Source organism: Delphinapterus leucas, chromosome 9, assembly GCF_059928025.1.
Source record: "Delphinapterus leucas isolate spDelLeu-1000000601 "Yukka" chromosome 9, BTC_Dleu_Yukka2, whole genome shotgun sequence".
In the NCBI taxonomy this organism is placed as follows: domain Eukaryota; kingdom Metazoa; phylum Chordata; class Mammalia; order Artiodactyla; family Monodontidae; genus Delphinapterus; species Delphinapterus leucas.
Genome location: NC_143137.1, coordinates 13,936,527 through 13,962,131, shown reverse-complemented (window position 1 = coordinate 13,962,131; position 25,605 = coordinate 13,936,527). Strand labels below are relative to the sequence as shown.

The 25,605-nt window shown below is 46.1% G+C and overlaps 1 protein-coding gene across 4 annotated transcripts in view; it reads left to right on the top strand.

The window, feature by feature from the left end:
* The window catches only part of TBXAS1 (thromboxane A synthase 1), a 145,672-nt gene that overhangs the window by 70,872 nt on the left and 49,195 nt on the right, over positions 1–25,605 (top strand). For all 4 annotated transcript variants that reach the window (XM_022579794.3, XM_022579812.3, XM_022579804.3 and 1 more), the window contains exons 6-9: positions 15,649–15,737; positions 17,496–17,644; positions 19,395–19,525; positions 23,516–23,830. In XM_022579794.3, the coding sequence (XP_022435502.1) occupies positions 15,649–15,737; positions 17,496–17,644; positions 19,395–19,525; positions 23,516–23,830 (684 nt within the window). The remainder of the gene's footprint in view (positions 1–15,648; positions 15,738–17,495; positions 17,645–19,394; positions 19,526–23,515; positions 23,831–25,605) is intronic.

The window sequence follows — 25,605 nt, the reverse complement described above, 5'->3', positions numbered from 1 at the left end:
CCGCTATGCCCGTCAAACCTCCCTATTATCCCCAAAGCACAGGAAACTGTACTGGAGTGTCTGCCCTTTCTCCAGCCTTCCGCAGCCCCAGTTGCCATGAATCTGTAGTGAGTCAGCAAGCACTCAGGGCACTTCTGCTAAATCCCAAGGCTCTGCCCCGGGCACTTTGGGGGCACCCAGGAGAAAACTGGAGGGGCTCTCCTCAGACTTTCATGTGTAACGGATCACCTGAGAATCCTGTTAAAATGCAGATTCTGATGCAGTAGGTCTGGGGTGGGGCCTGAGACTCTGCATCTCTAACAAGCTCTCAGGTGACGTGGATGCTTCTGAACAATGAACCACACTTTACATAGCAAGGAACTAGAGAACATCTTGAAATGAAGGTGAGCTTTGAATCAAGTCTGAAATAGGGAAGAGATGGCCATGGATACGAGGATGTCCTTGGGCAGAACTCTTGGGAGGGGGGTGGGCAGGCCCAAGTTAATCTTTGTGGCCAGGTCAAAGGGCAAACTGTCATTTACAAGATGCTCTTAAACCCGGGGCTGCCGCCTTCCCCCACCCAGGGACCCACCCTTCCCTACCAGGTGTATAAATAAAACTTACTGTTTGTCCTGCTTCCTGACCAAGTTCTCTCACACCTGATCCTCACTGATGGCCCCTCAATTGCTCATCTGGCTTTGATGCCTGTTCTGAATTCTGCAACAGCAACAGCTCATGACTGAGCCCTTGAGCCCTTCTGATGTGACGTGGCTGAAGGGCTGCCTCAGTGTGAGTCCCAGGTACATGGGCAACTCCAGAGCAAGTGCCCTTCCAGAGCCAGCCACCACATCTAGCTGTTGCAGAACGCCTGGCCTTGGAGTGGCCTGTCTTCAGTTCAATACATGAGAGCTACTCTGAGCTTCAACTCAAGATGCTCACCCATATGGTCCTGCTGAATTCCTCTAAGTCTTCTGAAGTCCCCCAGAAGAGGAGAGGGTTCCAGACTTCATAATTAATCCCATCCAAATAAACTCAGAAACCAGAGATCCTGCCCATCCTCAGTGAGGTTTTTCTGTTGTTTTCTTTCCTCAAGGCGGTTTTGATTTGTGTTTCCATACGTAGCCTTTACATAGCCAGCTAACACTCACACAGCTCTTACCATGTGCCAGACACCACTGTAAGGCTTCCTGCTCGTATTAGCATACTTAATCTTCACCACATCTCTGTGAGGTAAATACTGTTATCAATCCCATTTTACAGATGAGGAAACTGAGGCCCATAGAGATTATGCGCTTCACGTCACATAGCTAGTAAGTGTGGCAAAGCCAAGGTTAGAACCCAGTTCCAGAATGCTCTTAAGCTCTCTGCTTGACTGCTTCTCCTATCTTGTCCTGAAGCTCCCTAGGACTGTCCTAGGGACTGTCTGGAGGGTGGTGGAAGGGAGATGAAGCAAATGGAAACCTAGGGGTATCAGAAGCAACACTCCTCCGTTTGCTGCCTAAGTTTGGAACCAATTGAGGTATGGAAACAGGTTTCAGACAGAAACCTCCTTTCTCACTGGTAAAGCTGTTTGAGAAATACAGCCTGCCTTCTGGTGGTGTGGGCTTGCTAATGCTTCACCCGGAGTGGGCAATTGCAGCCTCCCCCCCCAGCAGGAGGGCAGCCGAGAGCGCACGCTAACATGCCCCCCCACCCCGTCCCCCCAGGGCGGGCCCACGCAGGCTCAGTTCCTTCTTTGCACGCCTCGGCCTGATAAGGGAGGGCAGGACCCAGCCTTCCTCAGCCTCAGGTACACACTGGAGTCATCTGGGGAGCTTTGCAAACCATTGCTGTCTGGGTCTCACATCTAGATTAAATTGGTTTGGTTTGGAATGCAGCCTGGGTCTGAGGGGATTTTACAGCTCCCCAGGCGATTCTGATGTAAAGCCAGAGTTGGGAACCACCACTGGTAGAAATTACCCACAAGGAAACATGAGGAGGGGGTTATCCTGCTACAGCTGGAACCAGGAGCCCTGCTCCACAGTTAGCCCTGTTATATACTGAGGTTTCATGTGAGAATTTGTTTGAAGGAAGGGCCTGCTTCTTTAAAAAGTTGTAAAGCATTATTTGGGTCACCTTTATTACACCTAGTCACTAAAATGCTGAGTTAACCAAAAGGGAAAGGATGGGGTGGAGAGGTAGGTAAACCGTGGGTTGACATAAGGAGCTCCAACACGTTGCATCCCACTTCCTCATTTGTGAGTAAACAATGACTTGACAACGCTATAGATACAGAAAGAATCTTATCATTTGTTAAAAAATAAATTGATGAAGGGTATCTGATTTTTTTTTTTTTTAAGTAAGAAAGGAAGTTTTTTTGACAGTGAAGAGGAAAAAAAAAAAAGAATCTTATCAGGGTCTAGATTTCTTTAACACCCTACAGGACACACTCCAGAAACTGATACAGCATCATTGCCCAAACAAATTCAGGGCTCCTGACGTCCCAAGCATTTTCTCCTTTGGTTCAGAAATCAAATTCTTAGTGCCTGAATTAGCTGCAGAAAATAGAGTTCCTCCAAGCGGTTCATAGCACTGAGATGCCTAGTAGCCACAAATAAGAGGGAGGGGGAAGGGAGGGGGAGAGAAATTTTCATAGACAGATGCCCTGGGTTTTGCTTCAGATCTAGCTCATTGTTTAACATATTCTACAAGTGAACTTAAAGCTCCATTGGAAGTCATCTTTCTACTCAATATAGTTCAATTTAGGTTCTTGGGTTTCAGTTGAAAGGATGCCATTCCGGTGCAGAGTTAGTCACCTTCGTCCCCACCTGTGGAGAACTTAGACCTGGTGAATTTAAGGTGTCTGGGAGGCATCTAAGTAGATGCATCAGGCAGAAGTTGGCTGCAGATATGGAGCTCAGGAGAGAAGGGTAGGAAAGATGGTCATCAAAAACACAGACAGGGGGCTTCCCTGGTGGCGCAGTGGTTGAGAATCTGCCTGCTAATGCAGGGGACATGGGTTCTATCCCTGGTCTGGGAAGATCCCACATGCCGCGGAGCAACTACGTCCGTGAGCCACAACTACTGAGCCTGCGCGTCTGGAGCCTGTGCTCCGCAACAAGAGAGACCGCGATAGTGAGTGGCCCCCGCTTGCCACAACTAGAGAAAGCCCTCGCACAGAAATGAAGACCCAACACAGCCAAAGATAAAAAAATAAATAAATAAAAACACAGACAGGGGCCACGGGGATATAATATACAGCGTAAGGAATATGATCAATAATACTGTAATAACTTTGGGGACAGATGGTTACTAGATTTACTGTGGTGATTGTTTCATAATGAATGCAAATGTCACACCAGTATGTAGTACACCTGAAACTAAGGTAATAGTGTACATCAACTATATTTCAATTTAAAAAAAAAAGAAAATTTTTACGAGAGAGAAAACACAGGGCTTCCCTGGTGGCGCAGTGGTTGGGGGTCCGCCTGCCGATGCGGGAGATGCAGGTTCGTGCCCCGGTCCAGGAAGATCCCACATGCCGCGGAGCGGCTAGGCCCATGAGCCATGGCCGCTGAGCCTGCGCGTCCGGAGCCTGTGCTCCGCAATGGGAGAGGCCACAACAGTGAGAGGCCTGCATACCGCAAAAAAAAAAAAAAGAGAGAGAAAACACAGACATGGGTGAGGTCGCCCCAGGAGTGTATATAGCATGAGAAGAGGGCTGGGGAGAACCATATATGAGTGAGGGGCAGAGGAGAGACCTACAAAGATGACTTGGGAAGAACAGCTTGAAACTGAAGTCCAGGAGAATGTGGAAGGGAAACGCTTTTCAAGGAGGAAGGAGCAGACAAAGGTGTTAAAATGCTGGTTAAAAAGAAAGGAACATGAGGACTAAAAAATACATGACCAAAAAAAAAATACATGACAAAGATAATAGTTTTCAAGGGTTAAGCCAATGTCTGTGTGTTTCATGCTCCATAAATCACGTCCTGGATTTTCTCTCCCCCACTGAATCATTGCTTCAGAAGGAGGCGGCAGTGGGCAACTTCCAGAATGAGGAGGTCTTTGCTCAGTTTTACACATGAGGCTTTCCTGAGCCCTACTGAGACAATGGTCTTGGAGTTGGGAGCTTTGTTGGGAGTGAAAAGTTTTCCTAATTCCTAAAGCAGCTCTCTTTGTATATGAAGAGCAGGGTTTGAGGCTCTGAGCAAGGAGTGTTACTCTACACCAAAGTGTAGACCGGATGGAGGACCTTCCTATCCTACGGAAGATGGGTGGAGGGGAGAAAGATGGGAGGGCTGGTTGCCAGACATCAGTTGCCAGACGTCAGTGTCCTGACTGCCTCCTTCTCCAGCGCCCGGGACCCTCCAAGTTTCTAGATGCTTCCCTGGACTTTAACCTCACATTGGCTTTCTCTTTCTAGTCACTTGTTCTCAAACCCTGTGTGACCAAGGGCTGCGCCCAAATCACCTAGTACCCTTGTTTAAAACACATAATTCCAGCCACCCCAGGACCTATAGAATGAGAATTTCTAGGGCGACTGAGAATCTGTATGCTTTACAAGTGCCCTGGCACGATTCTGGTTAGAACCCTGTTGGAAAGCACTGGCGGTGCAAGTCTTCCTCTTGGTCCCTCGTCTGACCTTCTCAGACCCACAGACTCCCCAGGCTTGTAAGAGCTGGGCCCCAGAACCCCACCCTCCTCCCCTGCTTTATTTTTCTCTGTGGTACTATCACCAGCTAACATTCCATTTATTTTACTTATTTTTTCTTTATTGTTAACTGTATAGCAATGACGCACATAACGGACACTCAACAGTGATTTGCTGGATTGGTGGATGGATGGATGGATGGATAGGGAATCACAGAACCAAGAAGCTGTCTACCTAAGGATATATGTTACAACTGAGATAAAAGGGAAAAAAGGGAAATAATTTCATCAAAGAAAAATTACATAAGAGGATGTGGCCGCTTGTTGGCTTTCTCTTTAGAGGGTCTCAAGTCTAGGCATACGTAGAAATAGAGAAAGCAGGTCACAGAGACGCAAAGAGGAGGAGAAGGCTCACCGAGACAGAAGAGAGAAGCTCGGGGAACCCATGGGAGCCCGCACTCCACCGGGACATGGGAACCTGGCTCAGTTTTCCCACAAATAGCTATGGAATGTCAATAATCTCCAGTCCTTTCTGAATTAGTAAGTTGCTTTGGGACTTTTATTATCAAACTTGAGAGTTTATTCTTGAAATAAAGATGTGTTTTCCCTTGGAATTCTGAGGCTTTTTCCTTCAGCCCCTGGCAGCCTAAGTTAAGTACTTTACTCCCTGTGACTGTAGGTGTCATTAATATTCATAAAGTTCTGGATGGCACTGTCTTTATTTGTGTGGTTATTAGGCTGTCTTGGCCAGCAATGCCTGAAAGTTACTTTAAACTTTAGCATTCTATCATGAATCCATGGTTTTATCTAAAATAAAATTGGTTTTTGGTTTATGTCTTACCAGGGATAATATAGAGAGATAGAGAGCCAGTGAAAATTTGATTGATGCATCCCTGATCCCGGAAGAGACCGTCAAAATCAGAGTCCAGTGACAGACAAGTTATTGGGATTTATATGAAAGGATGGCTGAGCATTGCTGGGAAAACAACTGATTTTTTTATTAGGGAAAATTCTGTCTGATTAGCCTATCGGAATTTTCACCCCATCTCCTAAGAGGTTAATTTTTTTTAAAGGGGCAACCAGTAGACTTACTTGGATTTTTACAGACTCTTTTGCTAGATTCTTTACCAAAAACTATTAATAAGTAACGCTGGGATTGTGTAAAAATTTATTATGGGTCAGGAAGTAAATAGATTCAGTTTCAAGAAACAAAACTGGGGCTGAATTAATCCTTCTCTGAGGAAATACATAAATAATGGGATTCCCTGGGGACCCGGGTTAACACTAATTTTATTTTTAAATTTTATAATTCATCTGAGAGAGGGAGACTACCATGAAATTTATGCATTTGTATATTTCTCTAAGTTCTTCTGGTTTGAAAAATATTAAATCAGTTGGAGTGAGTTTCTAAGACTCTTCTAAGATTGTGTAAGTCAGCACAAAAGTGTCAGATAACCTTCAGTGTAAGCAAGGATAAAATAATACATTTAGGAGAAAAGCATGTAAACCGTACTTATATGATGACGAACTTCAAGCTATGAATAACTACCAGGGAAAAGGATTTGAAATTGAGGATTGGAAAGGCCCCATGGTCATCTAATTCAGTAAAATATTGTAAACTGGCTTCCTCTACACATAAGGATTCACTGTGCATATTAAAAGCTTGAGGCCAAAACTGCAGTAAATAAGTCTGTTTAATTTTGTTTATTCTGGGTTCAAATAAGTTTTCAATAAGTGAAAATATGGGGCGTTAATATCATAGTCGGCTACTGAGAGAAGTGAGGCTTTTGAGCACCATGCCTTTGGACGTAGATTCACGGGGAACTCCATTACCAAGTACTTCTAGCAGAGACCAAGCTCCACGTTGGATGGACCACGGATCCAACCCAATATGGCAGCTCAAATCTTCTCAGTCCTCAAAGCCCAATAAAAGTGGTGGACATTTGCTCATTTGTCCAGATAACTAAGCTGATGGTGACCCACTGAGTGGATAGAAGAGACCTGGCAGCTCCAAACAGGAGAGCCTGAAGCTGGCTGTGTGTGTCACCCAAGAGTAAGAGCAAATCATATCTCTGCACATGGGGACTCAGCTAAAGAAAAGCCAGACTGGACTTCCCTGGTGGCGCAGTGGTTAAGAACCCGTCTGCCAATGCAGGAGACATGGGTTCAAGCCCTGGTCTGGGAAGATCCCACATGCTGTGGAGCAGCTAAGCCCATGCACCACAACTACTGAGCCTGCACTCTAGAGCCCGCGAGCCACAACTACTGAGCCCACGTGCCACAACTACTGAAGCCCGAGCGCCTAGAGCCTGTGCTCCAGAACAAGAGAAGCCACCGCAATGAGAAGCCCGCGCGCAGCATCGAAGACCCAACGCAGCCAGAAAAAAAAAAAAGAATTAGCTTCAGCATTTTTAATGACCTTTAAATCACACATAATAAAATCTTGATTGACCAGACTATTAAAAAAAAAAAAAAGAAAGAAAGAAAAGTCAGAAAATCAGACCTACAGGGAAGGCTGGTATCCCTCCCAGTCACTGCTGATCCAGCTCAATGCCTAAGTTTTCACTTTCATCCAGATGTTTCCTGTCAGGAAGACACAGTCAATAATGTACGAGTCTTAAAGACGGAGACAGATGTGGTTATTATTCCCTCTAGTCCTTTCCTGCCTTGGAGAAGACATATTGCTCGGGAATGACTACAATTTTTAAAAATTTAAGTTGATCTGGCCAGCTTATGAGTAAATGCCTAGCCATGACCATTTCAGAGCAAAAGTCTTTGCAGAATTACAGTCATCATCACAGTTTAGTTTGGCCTTTAAATTTTCACTGTAAACGCTTCAGACAATCACGCACGAGGGCTTCTGTCACAGAACATGGTCTCCCTGCAATGTTGGAGCAAGCAGCTTTCTCTGGGCTGCATCTGCTTCCAGAAGCCTATTTTTAATATTTGCTTTTATTTCTTAATCCTTCCAGACAATAAAAATGAAAGTCATTATAACCAAGTATGGCTGTGGTAATAAATACTTCAGAGTCCAAAAATACATTGTCCCTGCCTGACCAGTTGCCCAGTTTCCAGAACGTCTAGGTATTTATCTAGCAGCAAGAGACCATTATCCTGCAGCACAGTTGTATTCCACTGACACCTAGTCTCCTAATTAAAACTGGTATAATGATGGACTGTTTAAATTCTGGTTAAACATGTTCCTTTTCCATTTGCATTCAAAAGAAAACATACTCTTCATCGTGGGCACCCCATCCTGGGTTATAATTTGGTTTTCCTTTGCCAGCATCATAATGTCACTCTGACTTGCCGCTGGTTAAATCTAAAAGAGCATCTAAATGTGCCTCCCAGCTTGCCTGTTGCTTGGCAACACCAGTGGCCACCACCTCATCAGGGTGAGTTCTCATTGGTTACAACTCTTGACAGGAGCCACTGACTTATTAGAAATGACACTTGATTATTCACCTAGACGGCTAGAGCTGATACTTACCAGCGGGAGATTTTGCATAAAATAAGTCATGGATATTTTTAATATCTGGGTGGCAGAAGGAGGCTACAAGTTTCGTTAACTGGTATTAATTTTACATTTATTACTCACCAGTTTAGAGCACTCTAACATATTACTTTTCTATTTTCTAATCCAACAATATGTTTAAATACCATCTCCCATCTCCATTAGCTGACCCTTATTTATTCAGAAAATCCCCCTCTGATGAGTTCCTAAACAGCATTATAAACAGGTCTAAGAATGCCAAACAGAATGAAACATTAAATTCATAAAATTCAACCAATATTTATCAGCTCCTGTCTTTAAGGGGTTTATAATGTAGAAGGTGCAGAAACGCCTACATTATTACCAGGAGAGTGACAGAGCGCACATCTTCTCTTGAGCATCAGAAACCACTTTAGGGGGCAGGGCGGGGAGCAGCATTGGAACTGAGCCCTGAAGATCTTGCTGAGTTTTGACGGAGGGAGAAGGTGCGTTGCAGGTGGAATGAGCGGCAGGAACAAAGGCATCTAGACAGAAAGTACAGGGTGTGTTCAGGGACTAGAGGAGTACAAATTGGCTGGAACACGGCGTACGTGGAAGGGATTAGTGAGGAGAAACTGGAAGAAGAGGTAGAGGCATGGAGTCGGCTGTTCTGTGTCAGGGGAAGGCTTGGTACAAACTTCACTGTAGAGTGAGGAGCTATTAGATCCTTGAAAGCGGGGGGGGGAGTAAGGAAGAGGGCTTCCACTTCAGCTGTTTAGCCTCCAAGATGCCAGACGTCCCCTGGACCCTGGGGCGGAGCAGGGAAACCGCAAGTGGTCCCTCTGGAGTCTCTGCTCTGCCGTGGCCCCCAGGCGGGTGGCTCCCAGGGGTCGTGTTTGATCTCAGAGTGGTAGCCTCTGCTCGGGCTCTTCTCTGAATCCCTCTACGTGTATGGACAGGTGTGGCACCCAGCCAACACACCATCCACGTGGGGGGGGTGGGCATCTCAGTTTAGAAGTCTGAGTTGACACAGGAGAGACCCTCTCCCTGCTCAGGAAACGTGTCTCCCCCCAGCACTCAGGCTGACTCCATTCCGCAAACTTCCAGGAGCTCCAGAGGCTTAACTGTGCGTGTTTGTTTGCTTTTCAAGTTCATGGCATCAGAGCTGTATTGAGCAAAATTATAACCTAGAAGTTAATTAACTGAGGAGCAAAAGGAATGTGGATGCTGATTTTGGAGAAAAAAGCAACAAGCCAGGAGTCAGTGGATCTGGAGTCTCACTTTTATTAAATTATGTAAGCATAAATATAATCAGATTCTGCCTTTTAGATCTTTATGTAATTCTGAAGTCAGTGCGTCAAACAGATGTCAAAAGGCCTTCTTAGGGATGGCGTTGCTGGAGGCTTTACTGCCCCCAACTAGGAAGCTGCCTGCTCTTTCCATGGTCCCCAAGCAACTGTCTCAGCTGCCGCTTAGTGACCTCGGAATCCTAGCGTGTCCATGGAAAGGGACTCTGCAGCTCATTGCAAATAGCCCCTCAGTTGGGAGTGAGTGAGGACTCAAGTTCAGAGAGATTCAAACGACTCGTCCAAAGTAAGAGATAGAACCAGCATGGGTCTCAGGTCTTTCACTCAGGGCCAGCTCCCAGCAAACTGCATTGCATTCATGCTGCAATGGAAAGAGCACCTCACTCTATTAACGTTTCTTACATACCTTCTATGTCAAGGCCCTCAAGGAATATTCAGTCATCCTGTTCTACAGAATCAACTGAATGTGTTGCACTGTGTGCTCATTTCTAACAGAGCAAATACCAAAACCTTCAATAATACATAACATACAACAGTTGCCAGAAGAGGGTGTCACTGAAAGTGTATTAGTTATCTCTTGCTGTGTAACGGATTACCCCCAAACTTAGCTTAAAACAACAACCCTTTATTAGCTCATTGCTTCTGTGGGTCAGGAATCTGTGCATGGCTTAGCTGGGTGCCTCTGCATCAAGGTCAAGCAGTCAAGCTGTTGGCCTGGGCAGTGATCTCATCTGAAGTCTTAACTGGGAGGAGATCTGTTTCTAAGCTTACTCACATGGTTATTGGCAGGATTCAGTTCTTAGCGGGCTTTGGAGGGTAGGATAAGAAGCTTGTTCTATGTCCTAAGAGCAGGCAGCTTCCTAGTTGGGGGCAGTAAAGGCTCCAACAATGCGATCCCTAAGTCAGTGGGAATCTCCAAAGAATTTTAACAAAACATTGCTCAGATGACAAGTATTTTCAGAAGACCAATCTTGGGACTGAGTACAGGATGGATTAAAAGTGAAAAGACAGGAGGTACTTTCAAAAATTGTTTTCTTAGTACATCTATGTGCCAGGCACTATACAAGGTACCCAGACTATAAAGATGCTTAAGATATGGTCCTTGTTCTCAAGAATCTCATAGATGATCTCATAGATGATACCTCATAGATGATAGCTATGTTCCAGGTTACAAGCAGCAAAGCCTGAATTAGAGTGGTCCCTAGGGAGAAAAAGATGAAGGGACAGATGTAAGAGAGGAAGTGATGTTAACATGGTGAGGCAAGACAGGTGGATCCAATAGGACACTGTCCGCGTGGAAGAAGAGAAGAGAGAATGATGCCGGGCATCCCAACCAGTCTGGGAGCATGGGACTCTTCCAGAGGACAGCCGCCAGGCTCGGAACACTCACTGCCTTCCAAAACTTGCACACATTTTGTTTCTAATCTTGGACACAACTCTTCAACAGAGGTATTATTATTCCCATTTTGCAGATGAATAAATAGACTTATTGAGGTTAAGCTATTTGCCCATCACACAACTAGAAAGTGCCAAGGAGAGGAAACCTAATTATTGGCTTTGAGTGTTTTCTCTCCCCAGGCCAAGTGTATTTAACAACTTCAGAGTCTTAGCCTCGAGAAGACCTCTCTACCTCCTGGAATTAACTCTCTTGTCCTCTGTCTACACCTTGATTCACCCTTCCTCAGACTCAGTCAGTAAAAATTCCATTTTTTTTTTTTAAACTAAGCAATTATACAGTAAACTCCAGGTGAGCAAGGAGTTCCTTCCTCGGGGAATTTCCTTCCCAGGCTGAGGATGGTGCTTTTCCCTTGATGGTTACTGCTAGTTACCAAAAATCTGACCATCCGTACACTCAGCATCATCTATAAAAAAGATAGCCAGGGGGCTTCCCTGGTGGCGCAGTGGTTGAGCGTCTGCCTGCCAATGCAGGGGACACGGGTTCGAGCCCTGGTCTGGGAAGATCCCACGTGCCGCGGAGCAACTAGGCCTGTGAGCCACAACTACTGAGCCCGCGAGCCACAACTACTGAGCCTGCACGTCTGGAGCCTGTGCTCCACAACAAGAGAGGCCGTGACAGTAAGAGGCCCGCGCATCGCGATTAAGAGAGGCCCCCGCTCGCAGCAACTAGAGAAAGCCCTCACACAGAAACAAAGACCCAACACAACCAAAAATAAATAAATTAAAAAAAAAAAAAAAAAGATAACCAATGTGAGAGGTGAGAGATTCAAAATGGGAAACTTTATCCCCAGGCTTGGCTGCTGGACTATAATCCTTCCCCCAAATCATTCTTTTTAATCATTAATTTAAAAATTAATAACATTAATATTTTTTCTGATTATGAATATAACATATGTGCATTATGAAAAAAATGTGGAAAAAACAAAAATAGAACTCACTCATTATCCTACAAAGAAGATGAAACAGAACAACCAAATGAGAGTCTTTTGTTAAGATCTGTGTGATGATAGCATTGTGCATTCATCTGTGCATGTGTGTTTGCACAAGCCACCTATGCCTGCTTGTCTGCAAATCTAGGGGAATAACTGTGGGGTTTGTGGATTGTATAAAGATGATTGCAAGCCCATCAAAGAGAGCTTTTGTTTGTATGCAACTCGTGTAAGAGTAAATATTCCATAACTGCTTGGGTATAATGCAAGGAAGAAAACCTGAAGTGATGGTATTGTCCAACATACAGATCATGCTCCAGTGTCTTACAATATTTTCTCTGCATTGCTTTTTAAAACATTTTTCATATTACATGCCCCATCTCATATCACATTAACCTACATAAAAACGTCATTATCCATTCAGTTCAACAGACAGCAGGCAGAGTGTGGTAGAAATTATAATCACGCCAGCCGACAACAAAGCATCCTAACCAAAAGCACACAGAAGAACTGATGGTGGGCAGCTGGTCCAGCCTCCACTTTGCACTGTCCAGGCATACGATCGGATTCAATATGGAGAGACCCCTCTTTATACACAGGGCATGCTTCTGAAGAGTTGCGTGTAAATCAGATTTTATGTTGCATCCCAGTTTTGTTGCATGAAAGAAGCTTCAAGCTTGATATCTAAAGAGACTTCCTTTCAAACAGTATTCTTCATTTTACCATGTTACTATCCCTCTGAAATAAATCTAAAAGACATTTTGGTATATGAGATCGCATTAAGGTATAGTTCACTTGTACCGCTAATTTTATTAAAATAATGGAAGGAATGTAGTCAGTGAGCTAGTCATAGAAATGGGACTTAGAGAGTACTAACTTCTCCAGCATTAAGTTAGTCAGAGCTTTACTGAGAGTAAAAGCCTAGAGGCTACTAGAAGTGACCCGTTTGCCCACACTTTTGTACTGATGGATTATTAAATTGATGGCTTGTGAGAATTTAGAAAGGAATGCAGCAGTCATAAGCGTCCAACTCAGAATTACCAAGATAGTAATTCAGGAGAGTCATCCTCATTTTTTCCTCTTTTCTTTTTTTTGAGTGGACTTCAGGATAGGTAGATGAGGTAGATTATACTTCTGTTCTGGCAAATTACTTGGCAAGTCCTCGGCCACTGACATTGATAAGATGCTGCCTGGGGGATATTTACTTAGGTTCATGCACAGCTGACCAAAGAGCTGGAAACAGTGATACTGACCAATTCCGTGGCTGCCTAAAGTCTAGTGGAGGGCCACAGCTCTGTGTCCGATCCTGTGTACATAGCGACAAACTAAAGGCTTAGAAGGCACACTGACCAAATTTCAAATGGAACAAAGAAGGAATAGCCAAGGACACAGGAGATGACATTTGAATGTGTGAGCACACCCTTGGTCCACCCACACTGAGTACAATCACCCCAGTGCTCTAAGCCCTTATGGCTTGATGAGCAGAAAGTTCTTTTTCCCCAGATTTCCTCTCCAGATACTCCCTCTAAGAGTCCCGGCAACAAAATACAAGGGGAGGGTCTCAGACGCTCTGCCGTCCCTCCACTGGGTGTGTAGGTGTGTTCTGCTTTGCACGTCTGCTCCTTGACCAGCTGCCCATAGGTGCCACCCAGGCTACTGTCCCCGCCCCGGGCCATGGAGCCCTGAACTCAGACTAGCTCACTCAGTCTCACTCAACAGGGGCGCCCTTCTGCTTCTCAGGACCAACTCCCACAGCCAGCAGTGGGGTCCCTGGGGACACAGTACTTTCCTTACATCCCAGAGCACATGGGGCTGGCTTGGAGGGGGCCATAGGAAGGAGGGGTCCAACGAGACCGTGGGATCCTCCAGCCTCGGGCAGCAGCAGCCCAGGCTGGCCCCCCTGCTGGGCCTCTCCAATCACCTGACTGTCTCAGGGCAGGTAAGAGATGGCTCTGCTCAGAACAGATGGTGGGACAAGTTTCTACAGCAATACGTGTTAGGTCAGTGTAAAGCCTTTCCAACGAATGGACCCTCGAGGGTCAAAAAACCAACTGCACGTGATGATGACTCGTGGAAAAACACCTTGTGGTTTTCGTTGACCTGAACGTCAGTATTTGTCTGTGTTATGTGTCTTCCCAAAAAGTCAACATGTACCCCTGGCTTTGCGACTGACTTGCAGGGAAGGGATCCATTTACGATTTACGGGATTGCACCTGAAATGCTGTTTCCATTTTTACTATATACCAAGTGCTGTTCTAAGTGCTGGGGATACAAAAATGAACAAACAGACAAAAGTCTCTCCTGATCTCAGGAAATGATATTTTGGTATCAAAAAAGTAAACTCTAAACATAAGTAACATTTCAAAGTATGTTTTCCATATGAAATGCTCAGAACAATGTATCACAGCATGTTGCTTTAGCTACAATGTTTGCCCATAATGTACACCGGTTAAAAGGATTCTGCAGCCATAAAGAGAAACGAAATTGAGTTATTTGTAGTGAGGTGGATGGACCTAGAGTCTGTCAGATAGAGTGGAGTAAGTCAGAAAGAGTAAAACAAATACCATATGCTAACATGTATATATGGAATCTAAAAAAAAACAAAAAGCTGGTTCTGATGAACCTAGGGGCAGGATAGGAATAAAGATGCAGACGTAGAGAATGGACTTGAGGACACGGGGAGGGGGAAGGGTAAGCTGGGACGAAGTGAGAGAGTGGCATAGACTTATATATACACTACCAAAATAGATAGCTAGTGGGAAGCAGCCGCATAGCACAGGGAGATCAGCTCCGTGCTTTGTGACCACCTAGAGGGGTGGGATAGGGAGGGTGGAAGGGAGATGTAAGAGGGAGGGGATATGGGGATATATGTATACGTATAGCTGACTCACTTTGTTATACAGCAGAAACTAATACAACATTGTAAAGCAATTATACCTCAATAAAGATGTTTAAAATAAATAAATAGATGTTAAAAAAAAAAAAAAAAGATTCCCCTTGTCATTTCCGACTTGGCTTTTCAAACATACAGGAGAGAATAAAAGGTCACGTGCGTGCCCATCAGGCTCCACAAAGAATTCCACCCACTCAAGCCGGACTTTTGGGGTCAATGTAGTGGGTAGCCAAAATGAGACCTAAATTTGTTGAAGGTGGATCACAGCTACATGAACGTTCATAATACCATTCTTTCTTTCTGTGTGAATGTTAGGTGTTTTCCATAATAAAGACATTTTAGTATTAAAAAAAGAAATTCAGTAGTTGTCCTGCATGGGCACTGAAGGCTTTTAAAGTCTAGGGTTCCCTAAATTTGAAGGTTTAAACAGCTTAAGCAGAAGTGAATAACCATCCATCCACATGCTGTACAAATGACTTTTGTACTGAACAAGAAGTTGAAATGGATGACCTTAGGTTCCTTTCAATACTGAGATTCTATATTCTAGTGGAGGATCTAAAGTATAATTGGAACCAAGCAAACAGGGATTTGGGCTAATTCCAGAGTTGGTACATATGGACTGTGGTCTATTTACTCTCTAATGCTAACCAAATGTCACGAAACTGAGTACTGAGTCTCATTTCTAAGCATTTAATGATCATTTTCATAATTATTTCACAGTATTTACTCTAAATCCTTCCTTCTTTTTTGCTTTCAAAAAAAAAAACAGATTGCTTAAACGAAAATAGACGTTTACAGCAATCGTATTTTATAATATTTGTGAATTTTAGATCTTCCTCTTGAATCTTAGGTGCATGAAAGCTACATTCGAAATGATGACCATTTTTCCAGGAAGCACCACATATAACCTCTTCATCTGCCGCTAATTTAGGTGCGCTCCCTGCATGGTGTCCTAATTACACCTTTGTTATCTGCTATCAGATGATGCCTCTGATCAGCCAAGCCTGCAACCTGCTCCTGGCCCATTTAAAGCGCTACGCAGAATCCCGGGACGCTTTCGACATCCAGAGGTAAGGGCGCTGCATGGCTACATTACAGATGAGAAATCACACGTTTGAATTGCTGCTTCTTGTAACTGTACGTAATTGCCAGACAATTACCTTGGGACCAGCAAACTATGGAAATGCTAGAAGCTCCTAAAAGTATGGGTGGACTGAGAAGAAGAAATGAAACCCACGGAAAATGTGAAGCAAAAGCAGACGAAGCCCAGGGGGTTGTGGCTTGTGGAGGGAACCCTGAGTGGGCAGTGTTTTGTGGGTGGACTTGCCCTCCGACCTCTATAGACCCAGGAGTGGGCAAGATATGTCTGGGCAGAAAGGACAGGGTCCTGGGAGGCGGGGGGTTGTGGGGGAGGAGTCCATGCATTTTTAATTCAAGAAAAACGGTGGCACCCCTCAGGCTAGAAGCCAGGACTTAGTGGTGGGCCCTCAGTTTAAACGACTGACTGTCTGGCTTTTTGCCTAATTGTCCTGTGCTAAATTATGGTTTATACCAGATGAAGAGTCACACAGCAGATTAGCCAGAAGCCAACTCGCTCTTATTATCATTGTTAATAAAATAATAACATAATCATCACCAGCATTTACATTCTACCGTATTGTTTACAAAACTCTCTCCTCTACATTCTCTCTGGTCATGAGATGGTGAGTTGGGTAAAGATAAGATGGGCCCAGCAGCCATAAAAACAAAGTAAACAACTCTTAAAACCTTTACATCGTCAACAGTTAGGATCAGATGAAATCACATTCAGTAGTCGAATTATTGTTTTTGCTGTCACAGGGAAATGTGTCATCAATTATAGAAATGTTTTCAGTAAAAACAGTCAAAATAAAAGATGTCACCCGGAGGAAATGTCGTGTAGTCCTTAATGATAAGTGATTGGTTACAGAATTTATGAAGAAAAGGAACTAAGCATGTGCCTACCTCAAGCCAGAAAAATAGACCTTTTCATTATAAAAGGATACGAACACCCAGTTGTGAGCCTTTTTAGAAGCAACCTGACTACCCCTATGACATAGCAAAAAGGAATTATTCTAGCTTAAAATGGCCATTTGGGGGGCAGGTTTCCTAGAACCTAAGAGGTTAATTTTTCTGAAGTTACTGCCAGACACTTTTCCTTGTGTTTGTTTCTAAAGTGCAATGTGTGTTTCCTATAATAATATACATACGTTCATGCAGCTGGTACCAAAGTTTGTCTTGTATTTATTTGAGCCTAAAAGGGCCCTGGTTTTTTGTTTGTTGCTCTTATGAAAACTGTAAAATCACTAGGAAGAAGAGGGAGACAGAGCTAATAAAACTAGAAAACCAGGTTGTTAGTTTCATCAATCACGATTTGCTGTACATCCATTAATCGTTAGACGCTGGCCTTGGATGGGCTCTGCAAGGCCTCTGTAAAGCACACAGGCTTCGGGTCAAGTGTTTTCCCTCCTTCCTGGGGAGGAAAATATAAAGTGTACTTCTTGGTTTTGACTGAGTCCGGTTTGCAGCTACCGGAAGGAAGGCTGAAAGTTGAATACCTGAGGCTCTCCTCCCCTCCCCCATCTTTGTCTAGATCGGCTGTTATGTGTTTATGTTTCCCCCTCAAATTCTGCTCTCATGCCCCCAGGATCTAATCCTGGGGGCTCCTCTCCCACCACTTCGCTTCGGATCTGCCAGAAGCTCCCCTTTCAAACAGGTAGACGATGGAGTCGTGCCCCTCCAGGAGAGCGTATGATGGGGAGGCCCGTGGCTGAGTCCTTTCCAAACGCAAACTGTTCTCTCTCCCGTAGGTGCTACTGCTGCTACACCACAGATGTGGTTGCCAGCGTCGCCTTTGGCGCCCAGGTGAACTCCCAGAAGGCTCCCGGGCACCCCTTTGTGAAGCACTGCCGGCGCTTCTTCGCAACCTCCATCCCCAGACCGATCCTGGTTTTAATCTGTAAGTACAGCTCCTGTGGAGGGGGGGTAAATTGAGCAAGTTGGGCAGACCCCGTGACACCCCGGTGGCCCCAGGCGGCTTCGGGGCTCAGCCCCTGCCACCTGGAAAGGGTACTCAGGGTGTCTCTGAGAGTCACCCTGCGGAGTCTGCCCTGCAGAGCCCCTGTTTTCCTGGAGCCGCCCAGGCTCCTCTGCACCAGTCTGGAGCCACTTATTACCAACACAGGTAGCCCTGGCCTGGCTCATCGCTGCCTTAGCGAGCATGGCCTCCGTGCACCGGGCTGAGTGCTTCGCCTGCATCGCCTCTGTTAGTGCTGGTTTTCACCCCATCAAGAAGGCATTCTCCTCCCCACTTTACAGATGAGAAAACTGAGGCTTAGAAAGGCACAGCCAAGACTGGAACCCAAATCTTTCATTTTCTAGGGCATGTTTCTCACCCCCAGCAAATTCCTCCTTAGAACGCTTCTCTGCTTGAAGCCAACGCATAGTGAATTAGAAATCATATGTGATGGGCGACTAGCAGATTACCGAATGCTGTGGAGACCATTCCATTTATTTTATTTCTGTTTTAGAAGTGAGTTTTTACCCTCTGGCCAATTCCGGTATCTTCTTGCTTTTTATGGAAGCAATGAAGTGTTGTTATTATGGTTATTGATTATTGCCATAATTCCTAACCATTCTGCTGGGCTGGTAAATTCTATTCATTCCTTGGTTAGTTTCATTCCCATTTCTGAGTCAATTTCTGTGGAAGCCCCAGTCACCTCCATCTGCTCTGCACTGACATTGTAAGAGTTGTCGCTCTGGGGGTCAAAGCAGCCTCCTCCTTCGCCCCTCACCCTCTGCACTCCAGGGAAATGCCCTTGCCATCAACCATGGAGCGCCCTGCAGGGCAGGTGGGTCCGCTGTTCCATGGCTGCTGCCACTCCAAGCCCTCCCTCCCTGCTGTGTCATTTTGGTTCAGGCTCCCACTGTTGAAAAGGGGCAGAGCATCCTGAGACCGGCGTGGATCCATTAGGGTCCTCTCCCCCGGCTCCCACATATGCCTGTGCACAGTAGGCCCACCGTGAATGCTGAGGAGCTGAACTGAGCTGAGCTCCCCAGAGACGGGCTTGGCCCATGGCCCAGGCTACCGTCCAGGAGGGGACAAGTGTCCCTGACCCAGGGAGCCTCGTCATGGAGGCTTGTCATGCCCAGGGCATGGTGGCAAGGGCACAGGCTGCACATGGCACGGTAAGGGACGTGCCCACAGGGGACGAGGCCAGCATCCCTGTCAGCAGCCACAGCGGCAGCTCTTAGAAACAATTCAGGTGGCAGCTCTGGGGAAAATGATCCAAAGGAAAATAAAAAATGCAAATGACCAGAAAGTTAAGTAAGTAGATCGGCTTCTACCACTTGCTAAGACTTGAAACATGGCCTACAATCTGTTCTTTCCTGATGAAATACAAAGACCTTGGACCCTCATCTCTAGGACCTGGGAAATTAACCTATAAGCATGAGACTTGAGGGGTAGATGGAAGTGGGGATTCAACTGTACAGACGTTTATCAAGTGCTTACTATGTGCAAGGAAGGGTAAGGGGTCCCGAGGTAGAATAAGACAGAACCCTGCTCTGAGCAGCGGCAGTTCAGAGGGGAAGACAGGCCTTCAAAAGACCGATTCAAGGCCAGGGCTCGCTTCCTGGCAACAGGCATCTAATAGCCCTGGTTTATTCTCACCCGCTTTTCAATGCCACTTTTGTTTTTCTCTTTCAAGTATCATTTCCATCCATAATGGTCCCACTGGCCCGGATTTTGCCCAATAAGAACCGAGATGAACTGAATGGCTTTTTTAACAAACTCATTAGGAATGTGACTGCCTTGCGGGACCAGCAAGCAGCAGACGAGGTAACGTATTTTAATAGGACACAGCATCGAAATGGAGTAGAAGCTAAGCTGGCATCGCTGTCTGTTTTCTCTCCCTCCAGTCCCAACCCCACACACCCACGCCATGCTGTCCTTCGGTGGCCTACCCCTTACAGCTTGCCGGGGCAGCCGAGGCGGGGCAGTGAGGAGGGGTAAATAAGGAGAGAAAGGTGAAAGCAAGCAGGAAGGGCGGTGGGGAGAAGCCCAGAGCAATCTGTCCACACTCTGACCCAGGCGAGTAGAATTCAAGCTGTCCTCCCCCAAGCCCACGGGCCTCCCTATTTCAAGCATCACTCCCAGCCCAGGTTACGGGCAGCCTCAGAGAGTTTTCTAGGTAACTTTGCCCACGTGTTTTTCATCAGTGTATTCTTTATATTGAAAAACAGCAAGATGGAGCTTTACAGCGCAAACAGCATCATCATTAGAGGGGAGTTCAGACAGCTGTCACCAACCCCACGTTCCCTTTCTGCGTGGAGGGCATTGCTGCAAAATGCGCGGTTGAGGGCTTCGCGTGCTTCACTGAGACCTAGAAATTTCTTTCCTCCTTGAAGACTTGCCCTATGCTTGGCTCACAGTAGGAATCGAGTAAATATTTGTTGACTGAACTTGGCTGAGAATAGAAATAGGAGTTTTCAGTGTTAAGGAAAATAATTTCAATATTGCATATGCTCATGCATGTATAATGCTATTCTTTATGGCCCTTACTGCAGTCAAGGAAACCACTTAAAAGGAAAAAACAAGGCTGAAGTGTCTCTTCCTGAGCTGACTTGTGTCAGATGTAGCTGTAGCGTGTTTTCTCAAAGACTGGGTGGCTCAGGGGGGGATCACCAAGCGGGGGACGGAGGTCCAGTGCTGCAGCATTGGCCGAGCGTGAGATCAGGGGTCAGTTAGTGGCCGGGTGCACGGAGCAGCCTCAGGCACAGCCTCGGCCTGCCCGGCTTCACTTTCTGGATCCTGTGCAGCAAAGGTGTCCTAGACCAGAAGGTGACGGAAGCTCACAGGTGCAGACAAGCTCACAGCCCTTTGGCCCAAACCACTGAGAACTCAACCTGCAGCCCTTAGAGGTGTGGGAAGAATCAGCTCCCTGGTGTCCCTGGCCCAGCTCTGCCATCTAAAAGGACAGACTGTTCTCATCCAGGTTCATGCCTCTCCAGGGTGAGGATGGAGCCTGGGGAAGGAGTGGCGAGGGAAGTCCCATTTTCAAACCTTAGTATCGCGGTGAAGGTCCTCCTTCACGCATGTGGGGTTTGTCACACACCCCGCCCCCAGCCTGAAACACACTGGTTGTAGAATCAGGCTGAAAATTCTAACCCTGTTGCACCAAATAGCTTACTAAGAGGTGAGGGGTTATTAAAGGTCCAGTTACTGGGATTGCCTCAAGCTTTTCCTTTTATAAACTCGAGAGCTATTTGTTTCAAACAATGAGCTGATCTGAGAAAAACCTCCCAACCACAAATCCAGGACTGCCCGTGTCAAGACAGAGCTATATGGTTACTAAGAAAACTTGCTTTAAACCCATCTAAACTCTGTAGACATTCCATCAAGCAGATGTGTGTTTGCGCAGTGGAAAATGCAGCACAGATGTTAAAAGGTAAATATTTTCCTAAGCTCTGGCCGATGGGTGGATTAGACACCTACATCTATCAGGGTGCATATTTCTCTTGGATATAACCATAAACCAGCACTGTTGCAGTCCTAAATGGGCAGTGTTCAAATAGCCTCCGTGATGCAGTGCAAACAAAAGAAACCCATCTACACTAATGCTCCTCTCCAGCGCACAGGCCCCAGAGAGCAGCCCTTTCCTCTGGCCTCTGGAGCTGGAGGTTAAGACAGATTTCTGTAAGGCTCCATAGCCCTGAAGCAGCCTGGCTGAGCCGGGATGAGAGGAAAGGTTGCCAGCTGCAGCTCTGCCACGGGGAAAACCCAACAGTGTGGATGTGCCTGTGCCCTCCCTCCCATCATTGCCCCCACATGACTCCAGCAAAGCCACAAGCAAGCCTCAGGGACCACAGCTGTACCGCACCCGAGGAGTTTCGAACGTGCCAGCCAAGAGAGAGCCCGGGGATGCTCTGCGGTCCCCAGCTAGCATCCAGGAGCCGACAGAGCAGAGGATGCTCACCTCCCACGCGTGCCATCGTGCCCTGCCCCGGGACCAGGGGTAGAGTCCCGGTTGTTGACCAGGCAACAGGAAGGCAGCTGGCGGAAAGCCAACCCTTGTGGATGCCATTTGGGAAGCAGAACGAGTAGGGCTAGGGTGGAAAGAGGGTGGAAAGGGCCATTCTCTCAGCCATTCCCACCTGAGCAGACTGGCAGGACACTGAGGCCTTGCCTCCTAAGTCTCAAGGTTCTTGCCACCCACAGGCTTAGCTGGGAGCCCTGCTGGAATCTCAGCAGACACCTCCCAAAGTCACAAAGCTGGGAAGCAGTAGAGCTGCAAACGTCTCATGTCTCCAAGGTTCCTGCTCCGAGTAGCACGCACTTGCGAGCAGATCCAACACAGCCTTCCTCAAAATGCACATAGGGCGTTGCATGTTTATCTGTGGAGTTATTTATTGCATAGCTAACATGTGCTCGGCACAGTACAGGCATGGTGTGCGAGTGGGGTGGGGCAGGATCCTGCCCTGGAGACGCAAGAGACCCCACGTGACATAACAACCACCTTAACAGACATAGATTATTAATGCAATAGGAATTCAGAAGCCAACCGGTTGAGACAATGATACAACAAGTAAAGTTCTCTGAAATTATCATTTTTTTCTGTGGGTGGTTCTAATGTTCTCCCTTATGCTGTTGAGTCCCATAAACTTCAGTAAAGAGTAACATATTGGTTGTCACTCATCACATCAAAGAGCTGTTCAAAGATGGGATGTGCCAGGTACACGCTTTGTCAACCCTAAAGCCATATGTAAACACTTCCATTGCTACCATTAGGGGTAGTAAAGATATAAAGAACATGCAGATTGCTGATAAGGAAGGTAGGGGAAAGTGGTAAGAAACCTCTAACCACTTAAATGGGGTAGGAGATTACTGAGGATAAAAAGGACCCACATGGGGAGGCTAGGCTAAGGGATGCAAAATACAGACTGGAGACTTTGAAGCCAGGCTTTACCAAAGCTAGTTCCCTCCCCCGCCCCCAGGTCCTGTTAACTCCCTGCTGTGAGAAACACATGGCGCAGAAGTAAGCCCTGGACGGTGGGGAAGTGAACAGTGGAGCACATGCTTTGATTTAAATCCATATGATGCTTCAGTTGCTTTCTTGCTGGAAAGACCAACCAGCCAACAATACAAACACGGATAAAGTAAAAACAATAAAAGCCCCCCTGGTTTTCCCAGCTCCTCAGCTCGCTGTGAACTGTGGGGTATGGATGTTGCTAAACATTTTCTATGCATGGACAAACATAATTAAAGATATTGTCCATGTTCTGTTCTTACAGCAATGAGATTCTCCTATGCATACCGTTCTGCAACTTGCTCTTCTTACTTACCAAAGTGGCTTAACGTCTTCTTGACTCAGCCCAGATAGAGCAGCCTCAGCCTCTGTAATGGCAGCGTCACAGTCCGCTGCTGGCTGCGCTAGTCTCTGAACCAGTGCTGCAGTGAGGGATGGGCAGGGGGGTTCCAGGTTCTCTCCATCTCAGACCACCCTGCAATGAAAATCCTCGCTCCTCTCGAGCTCTTTAAAAGCTGCATGTGGACTTCCCTGGCAGTCCAGTGGTTAAGATTCGATCCCTGGTTGGGGAACTAAGATCCCACATGCTGCGCAGCCAAAAAAAAAGTGGAAATATAGTGTTCTACACATGAAACCTATATAATGTTATAAACCAATGTTACCTCAATAAAAATAAATTTTAAAGACATTTTTAATAAATAAATAACTAAAAGCTGCGTGTGCACATCTTCTTTTGTGCTCCAAGAAGCCTCTCTTATGTGACACTAAGGCCAAAATATGCTCTTTCTTCTTTTGTTCCTTAGAGGCGGAGAGATTTCCTCCAAATGGTCCTGGATGCCCGACACTCCACCACCTCCGTGGGCGTGGAGAACTTTGACATGGTCAGGCAAGTCTTCTCTGCCACTGAATGCACAGTGAACCCTTCCCAGCAACACCAGCCCAGACTCCTGTCCAAGCCTTTGACTGTGGATGAGGTGGTGGGCCAGGCCTTCATCTTCCTCATCGCCGGCTACGAGATCATCACCAACACTCTCTCTTTCGCCACCTACCTCCTGGCCACCAACCCTGACTGCCAAAAGAAGCTTCTGAGAGAGGTGGACCATTTCAGCGAGAAACACGTGAGTGCAGTTGTCCATGCGATTGTATGTTCATAGAAGTGAAACTTATTTTTGATAACCGTCTTGCTAAAATCACATTCTAAGTTCATAAGGGTGCCATGGCCCATCTTCTCCATCTCTCTGGGTTAACAAGTAAAACGGAGTGCTCAGAACAACAGGGAAAAAGAAAAAAAAGAAAAGAAAAATTGTCCCATGCCTTCATGGTCTGGGGTGGTCCATGAAACCAAGCCCGGCTCAGAGAAGCTGCAGAGTCCCGGGCAGTCAGGGTCAACGATCAGGGATGGGGAAGGAGGCCTGGTTTCCCAATGCTCTGTCTGTGGGGTCTTCATGCTCAGGGAGGTGGATGTGAGCCAGGAAATGGAGCCAAGTGGAAGGCAGAAGCAGGCCTAAGGATGGGCCAAGTCAAAGCCGGAATGGAGATGGGGGGAGTGCTGAGGAATAGGTCTGTGAATGGAGTGATGTGAAACGGGGCCAAGTCCAGGTTCTAGATATTCCTTCTAGATGGGGCTGCTCTTTGCTGGACTGGAAGCAAACTTCCAAAGGTGCTGAGCTCGGCTACTGTTTTTTCTGGGTGCTTATGTGTGTACTGCTTTGACTTATGAGTTGTTAAAGAAAGTCATTTAAAAACTCTGCGCTTTCAAAGGAAGACCACCATAATAGAAATCTTTCTAGTACATTCTGATGTAATGACTATTACATTCACAATGTTGGGAGGAGGCCTGTTCCGTTATTGGAACCGTCAGAATTTTTTTTTCATATATTGAGCTGAAAACTGCTTCCCAGGAAATTCCACTTCTTTGTCCCACTGGGGAAAGTAGATGCAAGGTGAGGCTTTCTTTTGAAAACTGCACTACCTGTGTTACTAATTGCCTCAACTTCTGGCTCACCACGAGCTTATGGTCCACGTAAAGTTCTGTGACGTTATGACATCCGCCAAGCCCGGTGTCCCCAGTCCACTGCTTGGACCATTGATTTTCTGAGCATAGGTGCAAGAGTTTAGATTTATCCTTATTATTGCTCAAGTCAGCCAAAATAATTTCGAATCTTGATTCTACCATCTGTCATATTAGCAATTCCTCCAGCTCTGTGTCATCTGAGACTTGCTAAGCATGTCTCCTATTTCATCCAAGTCATTGATTAAAATGTTGAGCAGGACAGGTCTTCCCTGCAGGTTGACATTGATCTATTAATCAATATTCTTTGGGCATGGAGTCTCAACAAGCCATGAATCCATTAACCCTACTACCTACTTCCACCACCCATCTCACCTCATTTCATAGGTAGTTGTGGGATTTTTTCAGTTGAGGAGGTCAAGGAGGAAGGATCAAAGATGACTGGGGTACATTACTGCAAGAGAGATAAGGGGAGCTGAAGGTATATTAGGATGCAGTTAGGGCAGGAAACAAAACCCCAACCCCAAATGATTTAAATACACACATAAAAGGAGGGAGGTACCTATTAATACAGATCACTAAGCAGCTTAGGGGTAGATGTGGCTTCAAGCAAATCTTTATCGAGGCTCAAAGATAGGCTCAGGTCCCAGGTTCTCCCCACTTCTTGGTTATGCTTCCTTCAAACTGGTCCCATTGTCAGTTGTGCCCTCGTCTTGAAGCCCCAAGCAGCCTGCTAAGAACACCTGGGACTACAGGTTTCCTTGCTCATAACCAATGGAGAAGAGAGCCTGTGACCCCAAATTCTCAGCAAGAGTCATCAGGTTCACTCTGGTCAGAATGCTTAAGTCACTGCCCATTCTTGAACGGACTATTGTGGCCAGG